The sequence below is a fragment of the Montipora foliosa genome, chromosome 4 (assembly GCF_036669935.1).
Source record: "Montipora foliosa isolate CH-2021 chromosome 4, ASM3666993v2, whole genome shotgun sequence".
In the NCBI taxonomy this organism is placed as follows: domain Eukaryota; kingdom Metazoa; phylum Cnidaria; class Anthozoa; order Scleractinia; family Acroporidae; genus Montipora; species Montipora foliosa.
In genome coordinates, this window is record NC_090872.1 from 38,094,093 (window position 1) to 38,114,092 (window position 20,000).

Below are 20,000 nucleotides of genomic sequence, written 5' to 3' on the forward strand. Positions count from 1 at the left end.
CTACAGCTCATTAACTATTGTTTGAGCAATGCATGGTACATGTTTACAGGCTTACTCGTGCTGGGTTCGTGACCATTGCATTGTCTAACAGAGAAGTGTTGCTTCAGTGCTTTTTATCCTTTGTTTTTACATAATTATCGCACAATCACTAATAAACTGAGATGCTGTAGAAGGCTAAAGCTACTGTAGGTTCATACTTATGACACTTGTAAGTGCAATACTTCTGTGAACTACTGCAATGCAAATGCAAGTGCAGGCACCATTGTAGTGTATTGAGATATTTTCATTTTATTTCACTTGCAATTGTGCTTGGGTTTGTATGTGAACCAAGCAATGCAAACACAGAATACCAGATCCATGCTACCAAGATGGCATCAGCTAGCTTCACTTGCTATTTAGAAAAAAAAAAAAAGGACTCCCAGCGCACCTCTGTCGCTTACCTTAAAATTCCTTGCATTTGAATTATACTTGTGAATGTCACTTGCGTTTGGATTTGCATTCCATGTATGATAATGAATAAGCGATGTGTCAAAGTCTCTCACCTGCACAATATTCCCTAGGTGAGTTCTGTGGCAAAATGAATCCTTTTAGGACATTATTCTAGCTTTGACAAGTAATTTGCAAAAATTGATTGCAAAAGCATTTTCATAGTCCTCTTATAACACATCGACAGGTACTGAAACTTTGTCTTAGGAACGTTCCATAGTGTGACACAAATAATCTGCATTTAATTTATTGCTTGCAAAAGCATTCACAAAATTTTACGTTAACCACAAAGAACATTTTTGGTGCAAAATACACTGTATCACAGTATATGTATTGGCTATAATTATGTTCTTTATCCCTTAGCTTTTTTAATAATAATTATGTTCCAAGTGTTGAATCCCTATCAGTCAGATCAAAATTTGCAGTTAGAACCTTCATTTTATTCTTTGTTCAATATTTTTCTCAATTTATCATTTGTGTTTTATGCAAGGAACAAAATAAAGTATTAGGTGCTATCCTTAATAAAAAAAGTTAGTTAACCTTCATCATCATTTTCCACACAAACTGAAATCACAGAGTCATAAGCTTAAACAAACCAAAACTAATAAGGTCTACCTGCAGGGTTCTCATTAGAATTTGTGACAGTTGTTTCTAGGTGCTATTTTCAGCTGTAACACTGCAGTTGATTGACAAACTGATCTACTTGAGAACCCTGGACCTGGGTATGGGGTACGGCAACTGTACCACATTTTTTGTTAAAAATGAAAATTTTTTTGTTGAAAGCTTCTTAAGTGTGGGTCGGTAACTGACTGAAAAATTTAATTTTTCATTTTTGTGTCTTTTTTATTCATAAATATTAGTACCATTAATATATAAGTAACCAGTCCGTTGAACCTGGCAGGAATCATCCAAAGTAAAGGCAGAGTACCAGGGATTTTGCTAAAATTTTGCAAAGACTAATTTGCACGTAACAGGTGGGTACTTAATTTGGGCCAAAGGCCCAGTTGGACAAGCCTGTTGCGTGTCCCTTCTAGGGGGGTCTGGGGGCATGCCCAGCTGGAAAATTTTGAAATCTACTCTCGGAAATGCCTTTTCCTTGATTTTAGGATTTTACATTTAGGTTATGTTTTCAGACAATTTCTTATAATAAATTGCTTTTTAATTACATGAAAAAAAATTAATGTCACTTTGTTGGAACAGGTGCTCTCAGTATCTTGTTTCTGATTCTGTCGTAGTAATAGTGCTTTCATCTAATGTTCACAGTCTTGGTCTGCCAGAGTTTGATGAAGTAGCTGTGGCAGATGAAGAATTTTTTTGAACAATTTCCTTGTACCAAGCTCTTCAGAATCACTTTTCCTCTTTTCCCCTGACATTTCAGCTTATACCTAAATGTATGTATGTTGCCTGACACACTTGAAATACAAACTACTGTATTTACTTGTGTATAAGTCGACCTTTTATGGCCTCAAAAGAACCTCCAAAAAACGCCCTTGACTTTTACACTGGTCAAAGATTTAGAGCTACCGGTAAGTTCCAGCTGAATAATTTATTCAAAATTAATATAATCATGTTGTCTTGAGCATAACGAACGCAGTGGACAAAAGACTTCAAAATGAATGTAAGCAATTCCAGTTAAAATGAAAAGGATTTGTCCAACTCTAAATGTTGAAGATACTCACAAGCACAAATTTAATATGAAATAGACTCTGGAAATTTTCATTTTCCAAAGGCAGAAAGCTCTGAAAGGCATTTCTGGTTCTTCAAATTAAACACGATCGTTCAATGGCTTAGTAACCTGGCGCAATACCTCATGTTTGCGTGGAAGCATCGTCACTTGTGTTGCCTGAAAGTGCTGGTTGGTAATGATTGTCTTTTATTCTTTATACAAAGCTGGCTGATTTAAATGCTTTTGCAAACTTCATATTGTTTGGTTCATGAGTTTTGTTTTGTTTGTCATGTGAGAAATTATAAGTCAAGGACCAATTAAACCTTGCACATTTCGCATCGTTTTTGAAGTTATTTTCAAAGATTGACTCCTGCATCTTCTGTGATGTTGTGCTTATCCGGTCCTCTAAAGCCCTTTATCCTTGAACAATGAAACAGGTTAGTTTGAGGTTTACATGTTCGATTTTCTGAGAACTTTTTTGAAACTCAAGGACAAAATGCCCGCATACAAATGTATACAACAACTGCTGAACCACAAAACTATTAAAGGCTTGAGGCCCTGATTTTTTTGTGTAAATTGAAGAATACAAGATTAGTATCCCATGAACATAATTTTAACAAAGAAATTAAGCAATTGCTTTTTTGGCAATCAAAAATGGGGGGTCGACTTATACACGGGTAAATCCAGTAGGTTTACATAAATTTACACATTTCACACACACAAAGTTGTAGAAGTACCACTGGCCAATGAGCTTTTTACCAAACACATGCGAATCATTCTTCAAAATGGAGTGTTTAAAATCTTGGATGAACAAAAAAAAATTCCTAAAAAGTTCTAGAAATTTCTAAAACAAAGTAAAGTTTGTGAGAATACAACCAGTTACTGTAATGATGGAAATGTAGTTTATTTATTAAAAAATATATATGATCACAGCCTATAAAATAAATATTGTAGCAAGTACATGTAGTACTACATATTTATAGGAATCGACAAATTAGCAATAGTCAAATTTACCAATAATAAGAAAAGGTCTGTTACACAAACAGAAGATGGAAAGTTTTGCTTTTACATATCTCTTGCTAAATGTGATATTTCAGTTTACTAGATTTGGAGGTATAATTAATAGAATACGGGCAAAGCAAAAGGGAAACAAATTAGCAGACGTCACACAAGATGTTCGTGTGATCTTTATTAATTGCTTTCGGGTGTTTGCTCATTTAGACTGTTTTCTGAATCAAGCTTTAGTTTGGGACATTTCTACAGCGATTCTCAGTCTAGTACAGTTTGAGTGTGTAGTACATGTGCTTTTCCACAAATAAAGAAATAGATTACTAAATCCCAAAAACTCAAATTACTTGATCGCCTGGAATTTATTTGGAATCGCCGGTGACTTTTTTGTGACTCCCGACTTCTATCTACATGCAAATTCCCAAGTACACTTCATTTGTACAGTACCTGTATAGCCAGCCCCGTTTTACTGTGCCCTGAGAAAAAAGATGTATGTATGTTTGTATGTTAATTGATCAGCTTCCTTTTCGACCTGTTAAGAGTCTTTTCCCTTATTTTCCTCTCAGGCTAACGCAATTTATATGTATCAGGATTAGTTATAACTTTTACACAATTATTTCTATTATTTATTATTAATTACTTGTTTATTTATTTATTCAATGTGTGTGTGTGTGAGAGCTTATTTATTATACAGTGTCAGTTTTTAAAGTAGCCCGCCTAGAATAGCTCTGCTAACTGTGGGCTACAAAGGCATTTTTCACTATTGTTAAAATAAAGTCTCTGTTGTTGTTGTTGTTGTTGTTGTTGTTATACATGATCTATTTTTTAAACTCAATTTTTTCTTCAAATCATGACTTTCCTGAGCATGAATTAACAAGTTGATGTCAGTTTTTTATGCATCTGTCCTCTTATTGATGATAAATTGCGCCATAACATCGTCATAACAAAACCTCAAAATGGTCAACCCATTCAACCCTAAACTGGCCTAAACCTGCCATACTTAGTATTTTACTTTGTCTAATGCCAGACAATTGTACTTGTTAATGGGGAACCCTCAAGGAGTCTATGGATTAATTGCTGGGTTAAGATGAGCGGAAAAGATGCATTAAATAGCTGTAAACATGAATTTTATTCAAATTGATGCGAACATTGTCAATAGCTTTTCTCACTTGTGATTGGCTGCTAAAAACAGACAATAAAGTTTCATTGGCCAAAAAGTGGACAGTTTGACAGTTACACAGATTGAAATGTTATCTGTCTGTACTTATGTTGATTATAAAAATTAGCCAATGAGTGCACGAGAATTTAGACAATTATTGTGAAATGTATTATACTCTGTACCTGTGATAGTTTATTATAACTGTTTTCACGTCATGGAAATCACTCAAACATTTTTTTCCTTTTGCAGGAAATTTAGGGAGAACATTAGAAGAATTGTGGAGCATTTCTGTTTCAGGTGAAGCAAAATGTTGTCTAAAATAGAATGTTGAAGATCACTGCCATAATTCTAACCAAAAATGTGGTGTTGGAAAATAGGAAGCTATGTTTTTATCACAAGAGAATTTCCACTAAAGGTACTGAGTTTGAAAACTTTTTCCTTGGAACATTCTTTGGCTATTAGAGACTTACCAAAAACACATCTTGGAGGAAATGAATAATTTTGTCTTAGCTTTTTCTTTAAATTTGGTTTGGTCTTAATTTGTCGTCATTTTTTTATGTTTACAAGTGGGCTTTTATTGAATAAAACAACCAACAGATGAAGGGAACATCAATGCTGTTTATTTCTTTGTTCCAGAGTATTTAGTCTGCTGCTGGTGCTGGCTGATGTTATCATTGTTATTATTGACTTGGCCACTGAATCACATTCAGAGAAGGTAATTATAATAAAATGCCTGTGAGAATTAATTGTTTAACCATAAATAAGTGAAATTTAAAGGTGGTTAACCCTTTGATATCTAAACCGGCCTAAACCTGCCAGACTTAGTATTTTACTCTGTCTAACGCCAGATGATTTCACTCGTCAATGGGGAACCCCTGGGAGTCAATGGGTTCAATACAATTTAGTTAAGAACGAGGAGTTAGCATTATAGCCGTGGGCGTTGTTGTTTAGCGTAGTGTTGTTTTCAGCCTGTGGGCGTTGTTGTATAACGTTGCATTGTGTCTTGGTTTTTTTAGCATTGTGTTGTTTTTCCAAGCCTTTTCAGCCCTATTACACCCCTATCTGCAGTGCGCAGTCAGCGGCTCTGGTTGCTAAGGTCGGTCCTTTAGCAACGGACAGCAGTCTACTCAACACACGTGCAGCTTGGTGGTATTTTACTGAGTGGTTAACCGAGCGTTTAGTTGCTGGTTTGTTTGGGATTGCGTTCCCCCTCCCTCCCTCCCCTCCCATTCTATATCTTGGTACTGTAGTTGGGGCTTGTTATAGTCTGGGCATGTTTGCAGTCATCTCGGCTCATTTTATTTGCCAGTTGTTTTTTCGTTTCTTAATTTCAATGGTTTTCATTATTATTATTATTATTATTATTATTATTATTATTATTATTATTATTATTATTATTAATATTATACTTTAGTCTATTTTGATTGGGTTCCATTGAATGTCTTTCAGTGTGACTGGTGCCCATGTTGTTGTCTTATTGTAATTATTTTGTTAGTCCCTCATTGGGGTGGGGAGGGAGAGGGGTTCATGGCTGGGTTGTGGATACTGCTGGCCATGGGGGTGGTTCCCTCCCACAGGGGTTGGGTTCCTGGCCAACCGTAGGGTTGTTTTGGGCACCTGACCTCCACTTGCGACAAATGTTGTTAATTTACAGCATTTTTTTGCAAATTGTTTCTTTACTTGCAAGGGGAACTTTACATGAAAATGTTCACAATATGGGTTGATAAGGTAACTTGAGGCCTGCTCCTCTGAGGAAATAATAATTATTGGAAAGGTGGCCCTCTCAGAATGTCAGAAGTCTTCTTTTATGAACATAGGTCAACTGGCCTATCCAATGTTTGTGTTCGATCGAGTATGTTTCTCACATACGTACATGTAGGCAGCAGATTTGAGTGAAATAGCTGCATGGTGAGTTTCACTGACCATAGACTGTTATCGAAGGGCACTGTGCAACCAATATTATGTTTAAAAGTGATATTCTTGTATAATAGCCTAGGACTGCTAGAAGCGTCAGTTCCATGCAAAAATTCAATTCAGATTTCTGGTCAAACCAGTTTTGGCCTGCCAGGCTGAATTCTCACTTGACACATGCACTGAAGTGTATTACAAATTGTATAAATGCCCTGTTCATAAGTTTGGAGCAGTTTAAACAATATTGTATTGATTTTCGGTTGCAGGAAGTTTGGTTAATTTGAGGAGAATTTGTTTTCCGAATAGCATAATTTTATTGTTGAATGTGTTTTAAAACAGGATCTCGAAAACAAAGAGATCATTGCCTAAAGTGTAGTATGCAACACTTCGAAATGCGAAAATATGCCCTTACCATGTTTCATCACTACTGGTAATTCCTCTGTTCCTGTTGGCAAGCTCAACTTGTTCTCACAAATTTCAAATGAGTTAATTTCCTTAATCATTGTTAAAAGAGCTTGAGAGCTCTCTCATATGCCAAATCAATAAGCAAATTTAACTTTGGTTAAAAAGGTCTTTTTGCATTGTCAAAGCTGTTATTCTGAATATGGAGGCATTTATGAAGGCAGCACATAGTACGTGGACCATAATTATCGTAAGTTTTCTTTTGAAGTGGCTTGGCAGAATACCTCTCAGGGCAAAGTCATGCAACACTTTGTTGCATCATTTGTTGAAAACAGGCTTTTTGATTTATCCAGTCAGAAACTCTCTCAAATGTTGTGTTCAATTTTTGAACTAATTTCCCACAAGGAACTGATGCTCCAGGTTCGTGCCATGAGAGGTATTTTTCAGTCCTCGGTCTTTGCCTTGGAAAAAGTTTTTCTCTGGCACCCTCGGTACTTACTTCAATCTATAGGGGACATAATATTTACATTGCAGTCATGAATTCTTGCACATACTGTAGTTCTGAATTCTTTATTTTACAATTTTCTTTGCAGACTCTGGAGATAATTTCAATAATAATAGTAACTTACTTTTTACTTGAGGTGCTTCTTCGGATATTTGCTTTAGGGTGAGTAAATATACGTGTATCATTAACGACAGAATGCCTAGTTTTACTTTGATTTGAATTTGCAGTCTCTACAAGTATACAGAATGCACTGGAGTGTGCTTTTGCACTGGCTAAGTAAGCTTGACATTTAAAAAAAAAGGTGAAAATAATGGATGCATTTTTTGGGGCCATCTTGGCAAGAAAAGGAATTTTTGCCTACTTGAAAATTTTCTCCGTCTACTTAAAATTTTCGAGAGAACCCTGGAACAGCATGCTATTTTTCCCATAACCGCACCAACTTTCTACCATACTGTTCAATTTGATTGCTTGATTTCTGACCAATTACGATACTCTTTTAAGATACATCAATTTGATTACTCTGTTTTACATTTTTCAATTGAGAACAGCTCAATCCACCTCTTGTTTTATTTTCCTTTTTGACATCTCGAAAATAAAAAGAAAGTAATTAAAGAGTTTTGAAAAAGGCCATGAATCTCTAACTGGGAGACTGGGAAATTTGATGAAAAACTTGGAGACTCCCGGAAAAACCGGGAGAATTGGCAGGTATATACCGTAAACGTCCATGTATAAGCCGCACTTTTTTTTCACAAAATTGAAGCCATAAATCAAGGGTGCAGCTTATCCATGGATACATCTGTGTTTGGAGTTTTAAAGTAAAGAAACATAAAAGAAACTGAGAGCATGTTGCTGTTGTTCATTGACTTTTTAATGAGTGGTGGCTCCTAAAGGAGCAGTTTGTGTCTTCGAGTGTTTATCAGCGAATCTTGCTCTCCAAGAGTTCTTTCAAGCGATTAATTTTCGCTTTACTCGAACAAGTAAACACCAACCTACAAGGAATCTCCATTCCTCCGCTCAGCTGTTTGCAGTGACGCCTTCGCCCAGTCACTTCCATGCATATCTTTCCGCCACATGCGATAAAATACCACAAAATTCGTGAGTACTTGCGAGGTAAATGGCCTTCTGTTTCGTTGTCCTTGACCACCTTCTCGGCAAATTTGTCGACTGCATTATCAAGCTCCTGTTCTGCATGATTTTTTTCGCCTATTGCGGGTTTCCAAACATCTTTTTTGACGTGGTCATGATACCCAGGCCCTGGCCCAGACTCCTCCCCACATTTAAAGCTTGGCTACTAAGCACTCGTTCGTTTTGTTTCAATCGAAGGAATTTCAACTTTATGGTGAAACCTTGATTGTTTGTCCTTGTTGGTTTATAGCAATAGAAAGTTACTGGAACTTCAAACTTTATTGCATTACATTTTTTTCCAAAATCTGCGCTTCTAAATTCGGGGTGTGGCTTATCTACGGATGCGGCTTATACATGGACGTTTACGGTATGAACATGATGCAAATACAGTGTCATGAAAATGGGTGTGAGAAATAAAAATATTGAGTACACCGTACAACTTGGAAAGAGGGGAGTTTTCAATGCTTAGTGAGCTCACAAGTTCTACTAGGTATTTACATATTGTTTTCATTAATTTTTGAGGGGGTCCATAATGGGGTCCAAATGGGAGTCCAGAAGGGGTTCCAGATTGGGGGTCCATGTTTTGTACCATCCAGTAAGGCCTGAGGAGTCAATGGGTTGGCTAGTCAGTCAATGTTCCCTTCATTAAAACATGACCTTTCAGGTACAGTACATCCATCTTTATGCTGGGCTGGGCTGTCTTTTCTTGTCTTTGTATTCCTTAGAAAAGTGTCCAAGGGCCAATAATTATTTATCCTGCATTTCTTAAAGTCCTGGTAAAATCAACTGTAGATATTTCCTATTTTTTCTATATTGACTGGTCACCTGATATTAACATTGCTGAAATGTTTTTTGTTGTTGTTGTTGCAGATTGTTGTTCTTTCACAGATGGCTGGAGATCTTAGATTTGATTGTGATTCTTGTATCATTCACTCTTACCATTGTCTTCTCTCTTCTAACACTACAGTCACATGGCTATGCAAAGTAAGGGAAGACATAGTTTTCAGTCTATTGTCACAGTTTTTCTGGAATTTTTTTCATTGATTTGCTAGTTTTTTTCATCAAGAACATGCTTGAGTCTAATTTTGCCTCTTTACAGACTTATTGTAGCAGCTCGTCTGGTTCGTATTTTGCTCTTTATAAGAATCATAACTGAAAAAGATCAGCTGGAAAGAGCAACAAGAAGAATGGTGAGAATGCATGAGTCCCTTCACCCTGCTAGCAGAGCCTTTCTTTTGCTTGCTCGATTTTGGCGTTCTCGAGAAAGGCTCTGCATGAATCGAGTAAGATCTTTATTGAATATGCGCTGCATGTTGCCAGGATACAGTCTCGAACCCAAGCCTAATATACCAGATCCCGCGGCCATCTTGGTTTTTCATGTCAGCGGGCTCAATTATAACCATCGGTTTTGTCGCTTAACGGACGCTCGCACTGGAAAAACCGGTTTGACGAGAGAAAACAAGATTGACTAGTCCAGAAGTTCGGGCTGCGGCGGCTTCAAAGAGTTGACGCGATTCAGGCAGAGCCTACTTTTCTCCTCCTCAGTAAAGAAAAAGACAAAAGGAGGCTCTGCTCGCAGGGTGGAGTCCCTTATCAGTTTAATTCTCCCTGTTATGACTGCCAGTAATTTCCTCTTGTACTGTTCATTCAACCTTCATTATAATTTTTTGTTCCATTAAATCTGGTGTTTTTAAACCAAATGGTATGTTTAAACCAGATATAAAGCATAAACCAAGGTGTATCTGGGGAGTGAAAGGTAGCAAGTTTTAAAAGGGGAGGAAGTGAGAGGTGAGATGAAATCAGGGCTCTTCCATTTCAGCACTCGCTCTGCCTCACTCTTTTCCCCCCCTCCCCCCCCCCCCCCCCCCCTTCCTTGTAGCGCTTGCTACACAGGCTAAGGAGAAGGGGGAGAAAATTTGAAAAGCTTTTAAGTGACAAAAGAGATCCCAGTAAAGCAGGCTGTGTCTGCAAACAATAATAATTTTGAACCTAGAGCTACTGTAATGGTGAATGCACCTGAGACTGGCCTCTATGAGCAGACTTGTCCTCTTGGTCACCACCGATGGCCAGCAACTGAACCAGTTGGTTCGGAAGGTAGAGCATCCGTCTACCATTGTGGGAGGTCTTGGAAGTAGAAGCACAAGGTGATAATACCTAACATAGGGGAGGTTCACCTTGCACCTCTGTTCAAAACTAGCCAAATTAAATTGAATCAAATTGTATCAACAGTGTTTGCACTACTCCTGGAACTCCTGGAACACTCCTAGTTTTCTGAAAATTTCTCCCAGGACCCTGGAAAACTCTTTAAATTTATGTATTAAAGTACCAACTAATTCAAAGGTATTTTTTGCCCGGTTTATGATTATGCAGCCAGGAAATGTAGATCTTAACAAGTGTCATTGAAATCCAAAAAAGTAAATTGGGGGTAACCACGCATTTTCCGAATATAATTCATAAAAAAACATTTGTAAAAAGCTTTAAAATGCAAAGCAATGTATGATGTTCTTTCTCAAATTGAAGCTTAATATTCTTATCTCTCAAGAATGCATGGTTGCTCCCAGTTTTCTTTTTGGATACCAAGAGTACTTACTAAGATCTACTTTCTTCGGATACATGTAGTTTTAAACAGCGCAAAAATATCCCTGTATTAATTAGTAAGCATCACTGATAGGAAACCCGAGTATCTCAAGATGCGCAGAGCATATGCGCAATAACAGTAGTAGGCACTGTCCTTAATATTAGTTGCAGTGTTAAAAAGAATGCAGTTTGTACACCAAGAAGCTGAGGAACTCAAGTTTGTTGATGACAAATTAAAAGAAGAAACGAACGAGAAAACTTTGAAAAAGTCTCTTCATACACTTTGATTTAGCAAGTACATGTGGCTAGTTAGTCTTCAGTCTAAAGGAATGTTGATGTGAAATTTCCAAGTTTGTACCCTGGAAAACTCCTTTAATTTTATAATTTCCTGGTAGTACGCACCCGGTCTCAATTTATATGTGCTGCACATACTGTTACTGTAACATACTTATTGGTGAAAATCCAAGTGTCTATATTAAGGTTTCAATGATGTGCATTCACACCCACACCAAAATTAATTTACCCTTTCAGGTGTCACAAAACAAAAGAAGATACAGAAATGATGGCTTTGACTTAGATCTCACATACATTACAGGTACTACTACATTTTTGCTTAACCCTCCGGATGTGAAGAGAATGATGTCAATTGTCTTTTTTGCTGACAGTAAACAAAATTTTCTTTTGTTCTTGTTTCATTTCGTGAACAGAGAGAGTAATCGCCATGTCATTTCCATCATCTGGGAAACACAAGTTGTATCGTAATCCAATATCAGTAAGTTAAATGTTTATGTAGAAACATTGAATTAAGTACCTTAATATAAATTAATTGTATGCATCAGTTTCATAAACCAACTCAAATTGGGGCCAAACATATATATATTTTTGTCTTCTTCAAATCTTGCCCTAATCTTTAAGCTAACTTTGGTGAAGTCAGGGCAAACGTCAAATACTTTTGTCTTACAAAACTGTTTTTCGCTCAATCCGAGGTGACGATCCAAGTTGATCTGGTCCAACTTTTTTACCTGCCCTATTTTTCTCCTTGTTAGACCATTCACAAGCTTAGAGTGTATTGCTATTTTTGCACCCACATTAATTTTGTGCTTAGGTTGTCAAGGGCTGGATGAGGCTATTTTTCCCTTGGGATGTCATCTTTCATGTGCGAAATGTGTACATTGTAAGGGCATCTGTCCACCGAAAGAGTGCTATAATAATAATAATAATAATAATAATAATAATAATAATAATAATAATAATTGTTGCTGCTAATCGGCGTCGCAAAGTACTGCCACGACGCAGCTCAACGAGGTCGGACTGAAGGAGCTGTGCTGCTCGGCCCCTGAACACGACCCATGTACAGTGTATGACATCGGAGCACAGCGCCACAGCCTGATGGAATAGACCGGGAGTCGATTTTGAGGAGGGAGGAAAACCGGAGCAGGGTTTTCTTTAAGGTTTTAAGTAGCGGGAGTTTTTTGCAAAGTAGACGGTTGTGGGTCCAGAGGACCCACACGATGGGCTTTCGCCCATCGCTTCAAGGGGGGTCCGGGGGCATGCTCCCCCGGAAAATTTTTGAAAACTGAATGCCAGAAAATGCATTTCCTGGCATTTTGGGCCACGAAACTCAGACATTAGAGGGATAAATCAAGCTGCAATTATACTGTGAAAACCATGTTACTCAAAGAAAGACGAAGTGACATTTCAATAATACAACCCTATAAACAAAAAGTTGAGTGATATTTTTTGTATCTTTTTGGTGGTTTTGCTGGAGCTAACGAGCCTGGCAAATATTGCCACTTGACAACTTGTAAACATGGCACATACTTTGAAGGACTAGACCAGCAAAGGCTTCTGATTGGTTGTTAAATAAAGAAGCTGATTGGAGGATACTAATTGGCCAATGGCGTAAAGGATGTTTCGATCCTGTTTAGGTGTGAAGATGACACACATTCGTTCCATTGTGTAATTAGCGGGAAAATATGCTTGCGGAACTTGATTGTAGTAATTTCGAAAATTGAAAATCACTCGAGCGGTTTAAGAGTGATGTAGTTTTTTCCGAAGAGTTTAGGAGTTCCGTAAAGCAGTGAGAGTTGATCAAGAGTGACGTTGGATAAAGATCCGTTTTCATGTTGAAGCGTAGAGATGCCCTCGAGAGGACGAGCACTTACGCGGGCAAGTAGGATTTAACTCCGAGGAGCGTTACGTTCCAGTGTTTAAATAAAGTCTACGAGTCCTCAGCTTCTACGTTCGCTATAAATGATCAACTGAAAGGTTCGAAGTGAAAACGAAGGAGCGGTTTTGTGAATGATCAGGGGCTAGTTTTGTTCCTCAGTTGAGTTGTGGTAAGAGATGCGCGAACGCAGGCTGAGCGTGTTGCTAGCAGAACATCATATGTAAATTTCCTTCTGGATTGAGAACAAACCTTTTGAAAGTGTTTCTTTGTTTACAAGTTTTTTTATGATTGCGGCGTGATTAAATGAAGTTTTGCGCGGACTAAAACGTCCTTGAGTGATTTTTCCTTCCGGTAAGGTACAATCGGTGGCTGTTTAAAGATATCAAATCCAATATGGCGGACAACAAATCATATTGTTCCTACTTTCCTGCCACCGCAGCAAGATTTTTTCAAAACGAAAGTCTCAAGCATAACGTTTTTAAACTGCCCTTGAGTCAGAAGTCTTTTATGTGTTTTCAGAAAAGATAGGCACTGCAAATTTTTATTTGTATTGAGCCCAAGTAGTTTAGACCTCATAAACATCATCTCCTCTACATATCTTGACTCTTCAAACAATGAAAGTAGCCGCCGAAACCTGACAAAGAAGCCGGCGAACTTCGCCGGCTGCCGGCTCTCATATACAACCCTGCCGGAGTACCCGGCGAAAAACCCTCGGAGTAAGATTGAGATTGACTGAAACTCAGCCCACATACAACCTGAGCCAGAGTTGAACCCGGGTCACAGAGGTGGGAGGCATGGTTGATGACCACTAAACCACCCTGACTCCCCTAACTCACCCTAACTCACCCTAACTCCTCCACTAACTCACCCTGACTCCCCACCCTGACTCCCCTTCTGGGCCCCAGTCCTTGTACAAAGAATCTGCGCTTTGTGTCCCATTCTTTTCCAAGAAGAGCTATGTCAATAATGCAGAGTAATCATCATCTTGACTATCATACAGTGTACATATAAATGTATTTTAACTCAAAATGAAGAGAACCTATCGTTAGGGTATAGTGTTGTGGTTCGACTTTTTTCCTGATTCAAAATTGTTTAAACCAGTTTAATTTTGATTTTTCTTTGTTCAGATTATGATAATGAATATCAGACAAAGAAAAATCAAAATTGGACTGGTGTGAAAACATTTAAACCAGGTAAAAAAGATTGAACTGCAACATATGCGACTGTATGTAAGTGGTAATGTCTTAAAGAAAAACAATGAAATAAAGAAAATAAAAGTGATAAAATAATGAAAAATTGAGGAATGAGCAATGAAAGAAATGAAAATCAAATTATAACCAACTATTAATATCAAGTCATTGCTCCGAACCATTATTTTTTCTTTTTTATTTTGTTTGCAGGAAGTTGTGCGCTTCTTGGATACCAAACATGAAAATCATTACAAAATTTACAATTTATGCAGTAAGTAATGTCCTGAAGATCATTTGACTTGAAATTAGAAGATCAACAGCATTTTTCGGGGTCTTTCTGCAGGTACGGGAAAGCACTGTATTTTCGGCAAGTCTAAAGTGCAGACTGGATTCTGCAGACTTGAAATCTGCAGGCCAGTCCATTTTGTTGGCAGCAAATCTTTACTCGTCACCAGTCCCTCCTGGCTACTTAAAAAAAACACAATTGTTGTCAATGTTTTGCGGGGCAGGGCCAAAACACAAGTCACAGGTCATTGTTTCACCAATACAGAAAGAATCCTAAAAATTCATGAAAGCTGGCCTTGGGCCTAATGCTAGCATTGGTAAATGGTGAATGTTGTTTCTATATTGATATAACAATGACCTGTGACTATTGACCTGTGACATGAGTGTGTTTTGTACCTGCCCCACAAAACGTTGTCAGCCATTGTGTTTTTTCAAATGACCAGGAGGGACTAGCGACGAGCAAAGATTTGCCAATGACAAAATGGACCAGCCTGCATAGTTATTTTTAGTCTGCAAATTACTGGTCTGCAGAGTCCAGTCTGCACTTAAGACTTGCCCATCATATTTTTGGTCACTTTGGGAGTTGTTTTTCTTTCTGTCTTTTGTTTCTTTTGTTTTATGTAATTTCTGCTCCGATACCTGCAAAAGGATCCATTTTTCCAGAAAAGAGGCTGGGAGGGATCTGAGGGAATGGCAACAACAATGACAATGGAAACGTAATAATTAATTTAATAAGATCCCTTCTCGTCAGACCTTGTTGCTGTCGCCTGCATCAAATTGACCAAGTCTGGGAGCATTCCCAACAGATTTTAAACTCATTCTTAGTAATTTTCACTATCTCTGTACTATTTATCATGCATGGTTGTACAAGGTCATACATTGTAGGAATCAGTCAAATGCATGTACATGTGTCTTATTTTAATGTAAACTAATGATTTGGGTCTTGTGAAAAATCAGGGTGTACCAAAATCCAAGTATGGTACATAGAATTAAAAAAAACATTGAATAATACATTCTTAATAATAAATACAGTATTGGTGTGGCCACAGAAATAGGAGCAAAAAATGCATTATAACAAAGTGGACAGCCTGAATCAGTGTAAAATGTTCACGTGTACAAAACAACAAAAATCAAGGTACCTGTACCGCTATACATCGTTTTCACGTGACGTCATCATTTTCTAAAATCCAAAACTAAAGAGCCACGAAAGTTTTTATCCTCATCAGGCATAAGAAGAGGTAAATTTGTATCCATTTGCAATTTTAAAGCTCAATAGCATGCTTCGTTTGGAAACCAGAGCATTTTGAATTTCTGAGTTATAGCGGTGCGTGACACGAGGCGACGATCGAGTTTATTGAGAAATACATATTTATCTCATGGTTTTGAGCCTTTTTAGAATTTAAAGCATTAGGAAAAGTGCTTAGGTAAATAGCTGTCTGTTCAGTACAGATGATCACTCGCCTAGATAGCCAAAGTAAGTAACAGCTTTTGACACTATTTTCCGGCCGCCATATTGGTGCACCACAGATGTGCACCAACATGGCATTTTCATACTGGGCTCTGTAAATTTCTGCGAAACATTTCGACGAATATCTGAAGTTTGGGGAACGCACAGGCCTAAAACTTGGAGAAGTGTCTTCTTCATTTATCTTCTACAACATCACGAATTCTTGACTTTTCCCACTGGATGTTTTTCGATTTATTTTTTTATTGCGTGACAGTGAAAACGATCCATAGGCCTTGAATGAATTGTAAGTTTCAGAAGCCCTGTCAATTTTCAATTCAAAAATCGTGAAGATGTTGTTAGTCAGTTCAACCTCAAAATTAAGAATGTCCACAAAGTTGACTAGTATGATATCATGTAGGGAGGAGTTATTTCTTCCAATCTTTGTTTCCTCTGGTAAAGTTAACATAAAAGTTCTTCAATGATCATTTCAATATATATCTCCTTTCCCACTACTCTAATGAACAGAAGCTATTTCTTCCTTTGCAGAATAAAAAAATGTTGCTTCGAAGTAATGCATTTGAAAGTGCTTTCTTGTGATCTGTTTTCACCAATCCAATGTTACATAGCTTTGTTCATTTAAAGAACATACATTTTAAAGAGGCATGTGCAAAAGACAGAATGTATCAACTCAGATTGTTTACCTCAGATGAACGTTAAAAAAACGATAAGGCCTCAAGACCTAATCTTTAAGCTAATCTAGGTGAAATTGGGGCAAATGTCGAATGGTTTTGGTTTACACGACCATTTTGCACTCGATCCAAGGTGAGCAATCAGAGTTCATCTTGTTCAAATTTTGTACCTACCACATTTAAAGTTTGTTTTTTTCGTTAGGTGAGAGAAGTTACGATCCATCTGTGTTCCATAACAGAGTGGAGAGAATTCTTATAGATGACCACAATGTCCCTAGACTCAGGTTAGAAGCATACATAATTACATCACCGTGATACCTCAGGATTGGTAGGATACTGTGTACAAATTTGAGTCAAGTGTATGATAATCATGCTATTCACTTATGTTTTTATCTTCTGTTTCAGTCAGTTGCTGTATTTTACTCATAATGTAAGGGAATGGCTTGATAGAGATCCAAAGAATGTTGTAGCTGTTCACTGTAAAGGAGGAAAGGGTAACTAAAAGTAATCTACATTGTATTTACTTTTGAGTCTCAGAATAATGAAAATCAGCTAACCATGCATTCTTAGAAGCAGGTACAAAAGTTGGACTGGATCAACTCAGATCGGAGTAAAAGAATGATAACGCCTCAATACATCACCCCAGCCCTAATCTTTATAAATTAAATACTAAACTTGGTGAACTTTCAAGGCAAACATCAAATAATTTTGGTTTACAAAACCATTTTTTGCTCTATCCAAGGTGAACTACATGTATCTTGAGTAGATCTGTTCTGACTTTTGTACCTGCCACATTCTGAGGGCAATGTGTTCCCAGCATGGTGTTCATTATAAGGTGGAATTGAAGAAAATACCGGTAATGTTGCGAAAGGTTTTATAAGAGCCAAAAATTATGTCCTAAAGCAACAACTGTCAGTGGTGGACTCTAGAAACATGTTGTGTTGTGTGGTCAGTATAAAAATCAGGGGCAGCCAACTGAGGTGTTCTGCAAATTATGTGTTCCCCAGGTGTGTATCTGGTGGCTGTAAAAAGAAAGTGTCTCACTGAAGGGTAAATCGGATGTCTGTTGTCATGCCTATTTTGGCTTGCGATGCACTTGAATGTTGTTATTATGCATTCTGGCCGGGAAATGTCTGCCTGGCTTGCTGGCAAACTGAATTTCCGGTCTCTTTCTGCTTGGAGTGCAGAACATATAAAAAATTTAATTTCCCAACAGGCAGAGAAATTGCTCCAAAAAGTATAACGTTTCGTTTATTTTATGGCCATGGGATATGTTTTGATGAATTTTGAAGGACTGGCTTGTTGGGTGCCCCTGAAAAATGGCATACCAAAGCCTCAATAGGATCATGCTGTGTTCAAATTTCTAGAGACTACTTTTAATAATCCAGCTTGCATAGTTTATGGCGAAATGTTTTACATACTTTTCTGCGTCTACATGCGTGCAATGCTGTTCAATTGAACAAAAAAATTGCGCTGTATACCATGAAAGAATTTCCATTTTTTAATCTCTGATCTCAAACAGCTATAATATGGACCTTTACGGTGATGAACAGTACGGCAGCACTAAAAGCCAGAATCCAGAATCCCAGAATCTGACAATTCAATTTCAATTATCCACAATTCGGGAGAACTACAACAACTTACCCACCCCTTGGCTCTCCTATAATCCCCACACTCACGTATTTATCTCTGACGAACTTTGTTTGCTTGTTTGTTTCTTAATTTGTACGTGAATTTGAAATAATCATTTCCCTTGAATTTACTTGGAATCCTAACATTGTAAAAACAAGAATCTCTAGCTCTGGCGTAACTTCATGCTTGTAGATCTTTATTAAGATACATGTAATTATGCTATCAGTATATCTTTAAATGTATTGTGTGATGTTCTTGTGTACCTAAACAACTCTTTGACTTGACAAGAGATTACCCTTTTCCACAAAATAATTGCATGCACACAAATTGTTGTTTTCTATGTGGTTTGTTTTAGGTAGAACAGGGACTGCTATTTGTGCATGGCTGATTGCAAGTGGCCAATTTGAAGAAGCACAGGTGCAGTTCTCAATAAGTTAGATGACAGCTTACTTGAGGGTTGGTGGTGGTGAAAGCAATTACATAGTTAACCATTCTACCCAGGAAACAACCCCTGGGCTCCTGTGTGTGCATGTACCTGACTGTTTTCTCCTCTAAAAAAACAGTGTTTGATTTGATTTACTCTAATTTCCTTTGAGGTTTTGTTAGATAAACTGTATGGTTAATGCACTTTACCTTGTTAACTTAAAATTGTTATTCAAAATTAATTGTTTTATATTGCTCATAATTTGATAATTACAAAATACAACCCATCATCTACATGGCTATTCCTGAAACAGTAACAAGGAGCCATGGACAAAAACTGCTTAAGAGGTGGATTCCTTGCGAAAAAAACAAAAGCATTTAAAATCGATTGCTGTCTTACTTTCATTTGCATGTAATTTGTGGCAGTTCTTTGCAAAAGTTGGACACTGTGCATTACTTTTGAAATAATTTCAAATAACACACTGTTATTCTGCTTCCATTTGATGAATTACTGTACAGTACTGAAATAAAAAAGTCACTTAACCCATTGACACCTCAAACGTCCTAGGGCGCTCCCAGTTGACAAGTAAAAATCGTCTAGCTTTAGACAAAGTAAATTTTTTTTAGTCTCACTCCCAGAAGTCGGTGGGTTAATATGATGGCTATGCAGACAGGCCTTTTTCATAATTTTGTTATTATGATGTCAGCTGTCCAATGTATATGTACATTCATGCTAATTGAAAGGTCTGTAAAATAAATAATATTATAGGACGGGAACTGGGCATTGACATTAATTTTTGTTTTGTTAAAAGTTAAGTGATAGTGATTTAAAAGTGGTTTAAGTTTCAAGATGATAGATCAAAGTATTTGCTGCAGAAAGATTGATTGAGAAGATAAGTTTTATAATAAGACCAGGCTTTTACATGTAATAAAAAAAAACTCTGTTCAGTTGAGTTTGGTTAAAGAAGAAAGCTGTAGTTGTAAACTAGAGAAAAGGAAACTAAGGATTGAAGAATGAACGAATTAATCTAACTTGTGACTTATCCTGGATACTTTCTTCCGCAGCCGGATAATACAGGATATCATGTGGTATTGGTTGATTAATTTTATTTTAAGATAATACAATAATCATTTTCCTTTAGCATAGCTTGGACTATTTTGGTCACAGAAGAACAGATTATTCCGTTGGTACGGCATACCAAGGCGTGCAGACTCCTAGTCAGGTTTGTAACAAAAACATGTATACAAAGAAACTGATTAAAAAATCAATATTAAGTAAGTCACCATTAGTGCTGATACATCTGGTTTTCCATTCTTTTCAGTCC

At 37.2% G+C, this 20,000-nt stretch overlaps 1 protein-coding gene across 1 annotated transcript in view; it reads left to right on the top strand.

Annotated features, from left to right (window-relative positions):
• Positions 1 to 20,000, top strand: part of LOC138000752 (phosphatidylinositol 3,4,5-trisphosphate 3-phosphatase TPTE2-like) — a 23,602-nt gene that overhangs the window by 684 nt on the left and 2,918 nt on the right. The window contains exons 2-13 of the mRNA XM_068847384.1: positions 4,569 to 4,616; positions 4,956 to 5,034; positions 7,226 to 7,299; positions 9,133 to 9,246; positions 9,362 to 9,452; positions 11,371 to 11,434; positions 11,547 to 11,611; positions 14,410 to 14,470; positions 16,823 to 16,904; positions 17,026 to 17,114; positions 18,608 to 18,669; positions 19,818 to 19,898. Coding sequence (XP_068703485.1) covers positions 4,569 to 4,616; positions 4,956 to 5,034; positions 7,226 to 7,299; positions 9,133 to 9,246; positions 9,362 to 9,452; positions 11,371 to 11,434; positions 11,547 to 11,611; positions 14,410 to 14,470; positions 16,823 to 16,904; positions 17,026 to 17,114; positions 18,608 to 18,669; positions 19,818 to 19,898 — 910 coding nt within the window. The remainder of the gene's footprint in view (positions 1 to 4,568; positions 4,617 to 4,955; positions 5,035 to 7,225; positions 7,300 to 9,132; positions 9,247 to 9,361; positions 9,453 to 11,370; positions 11,435 to 11,546; positions 11,612 to 14,409; positions 14,471 to 16,822; positions 16,905 to 17,025; positions 17,115 to 18,607; positions 18,670 to 19,817; positions 19,899 to 20,000) is intronic.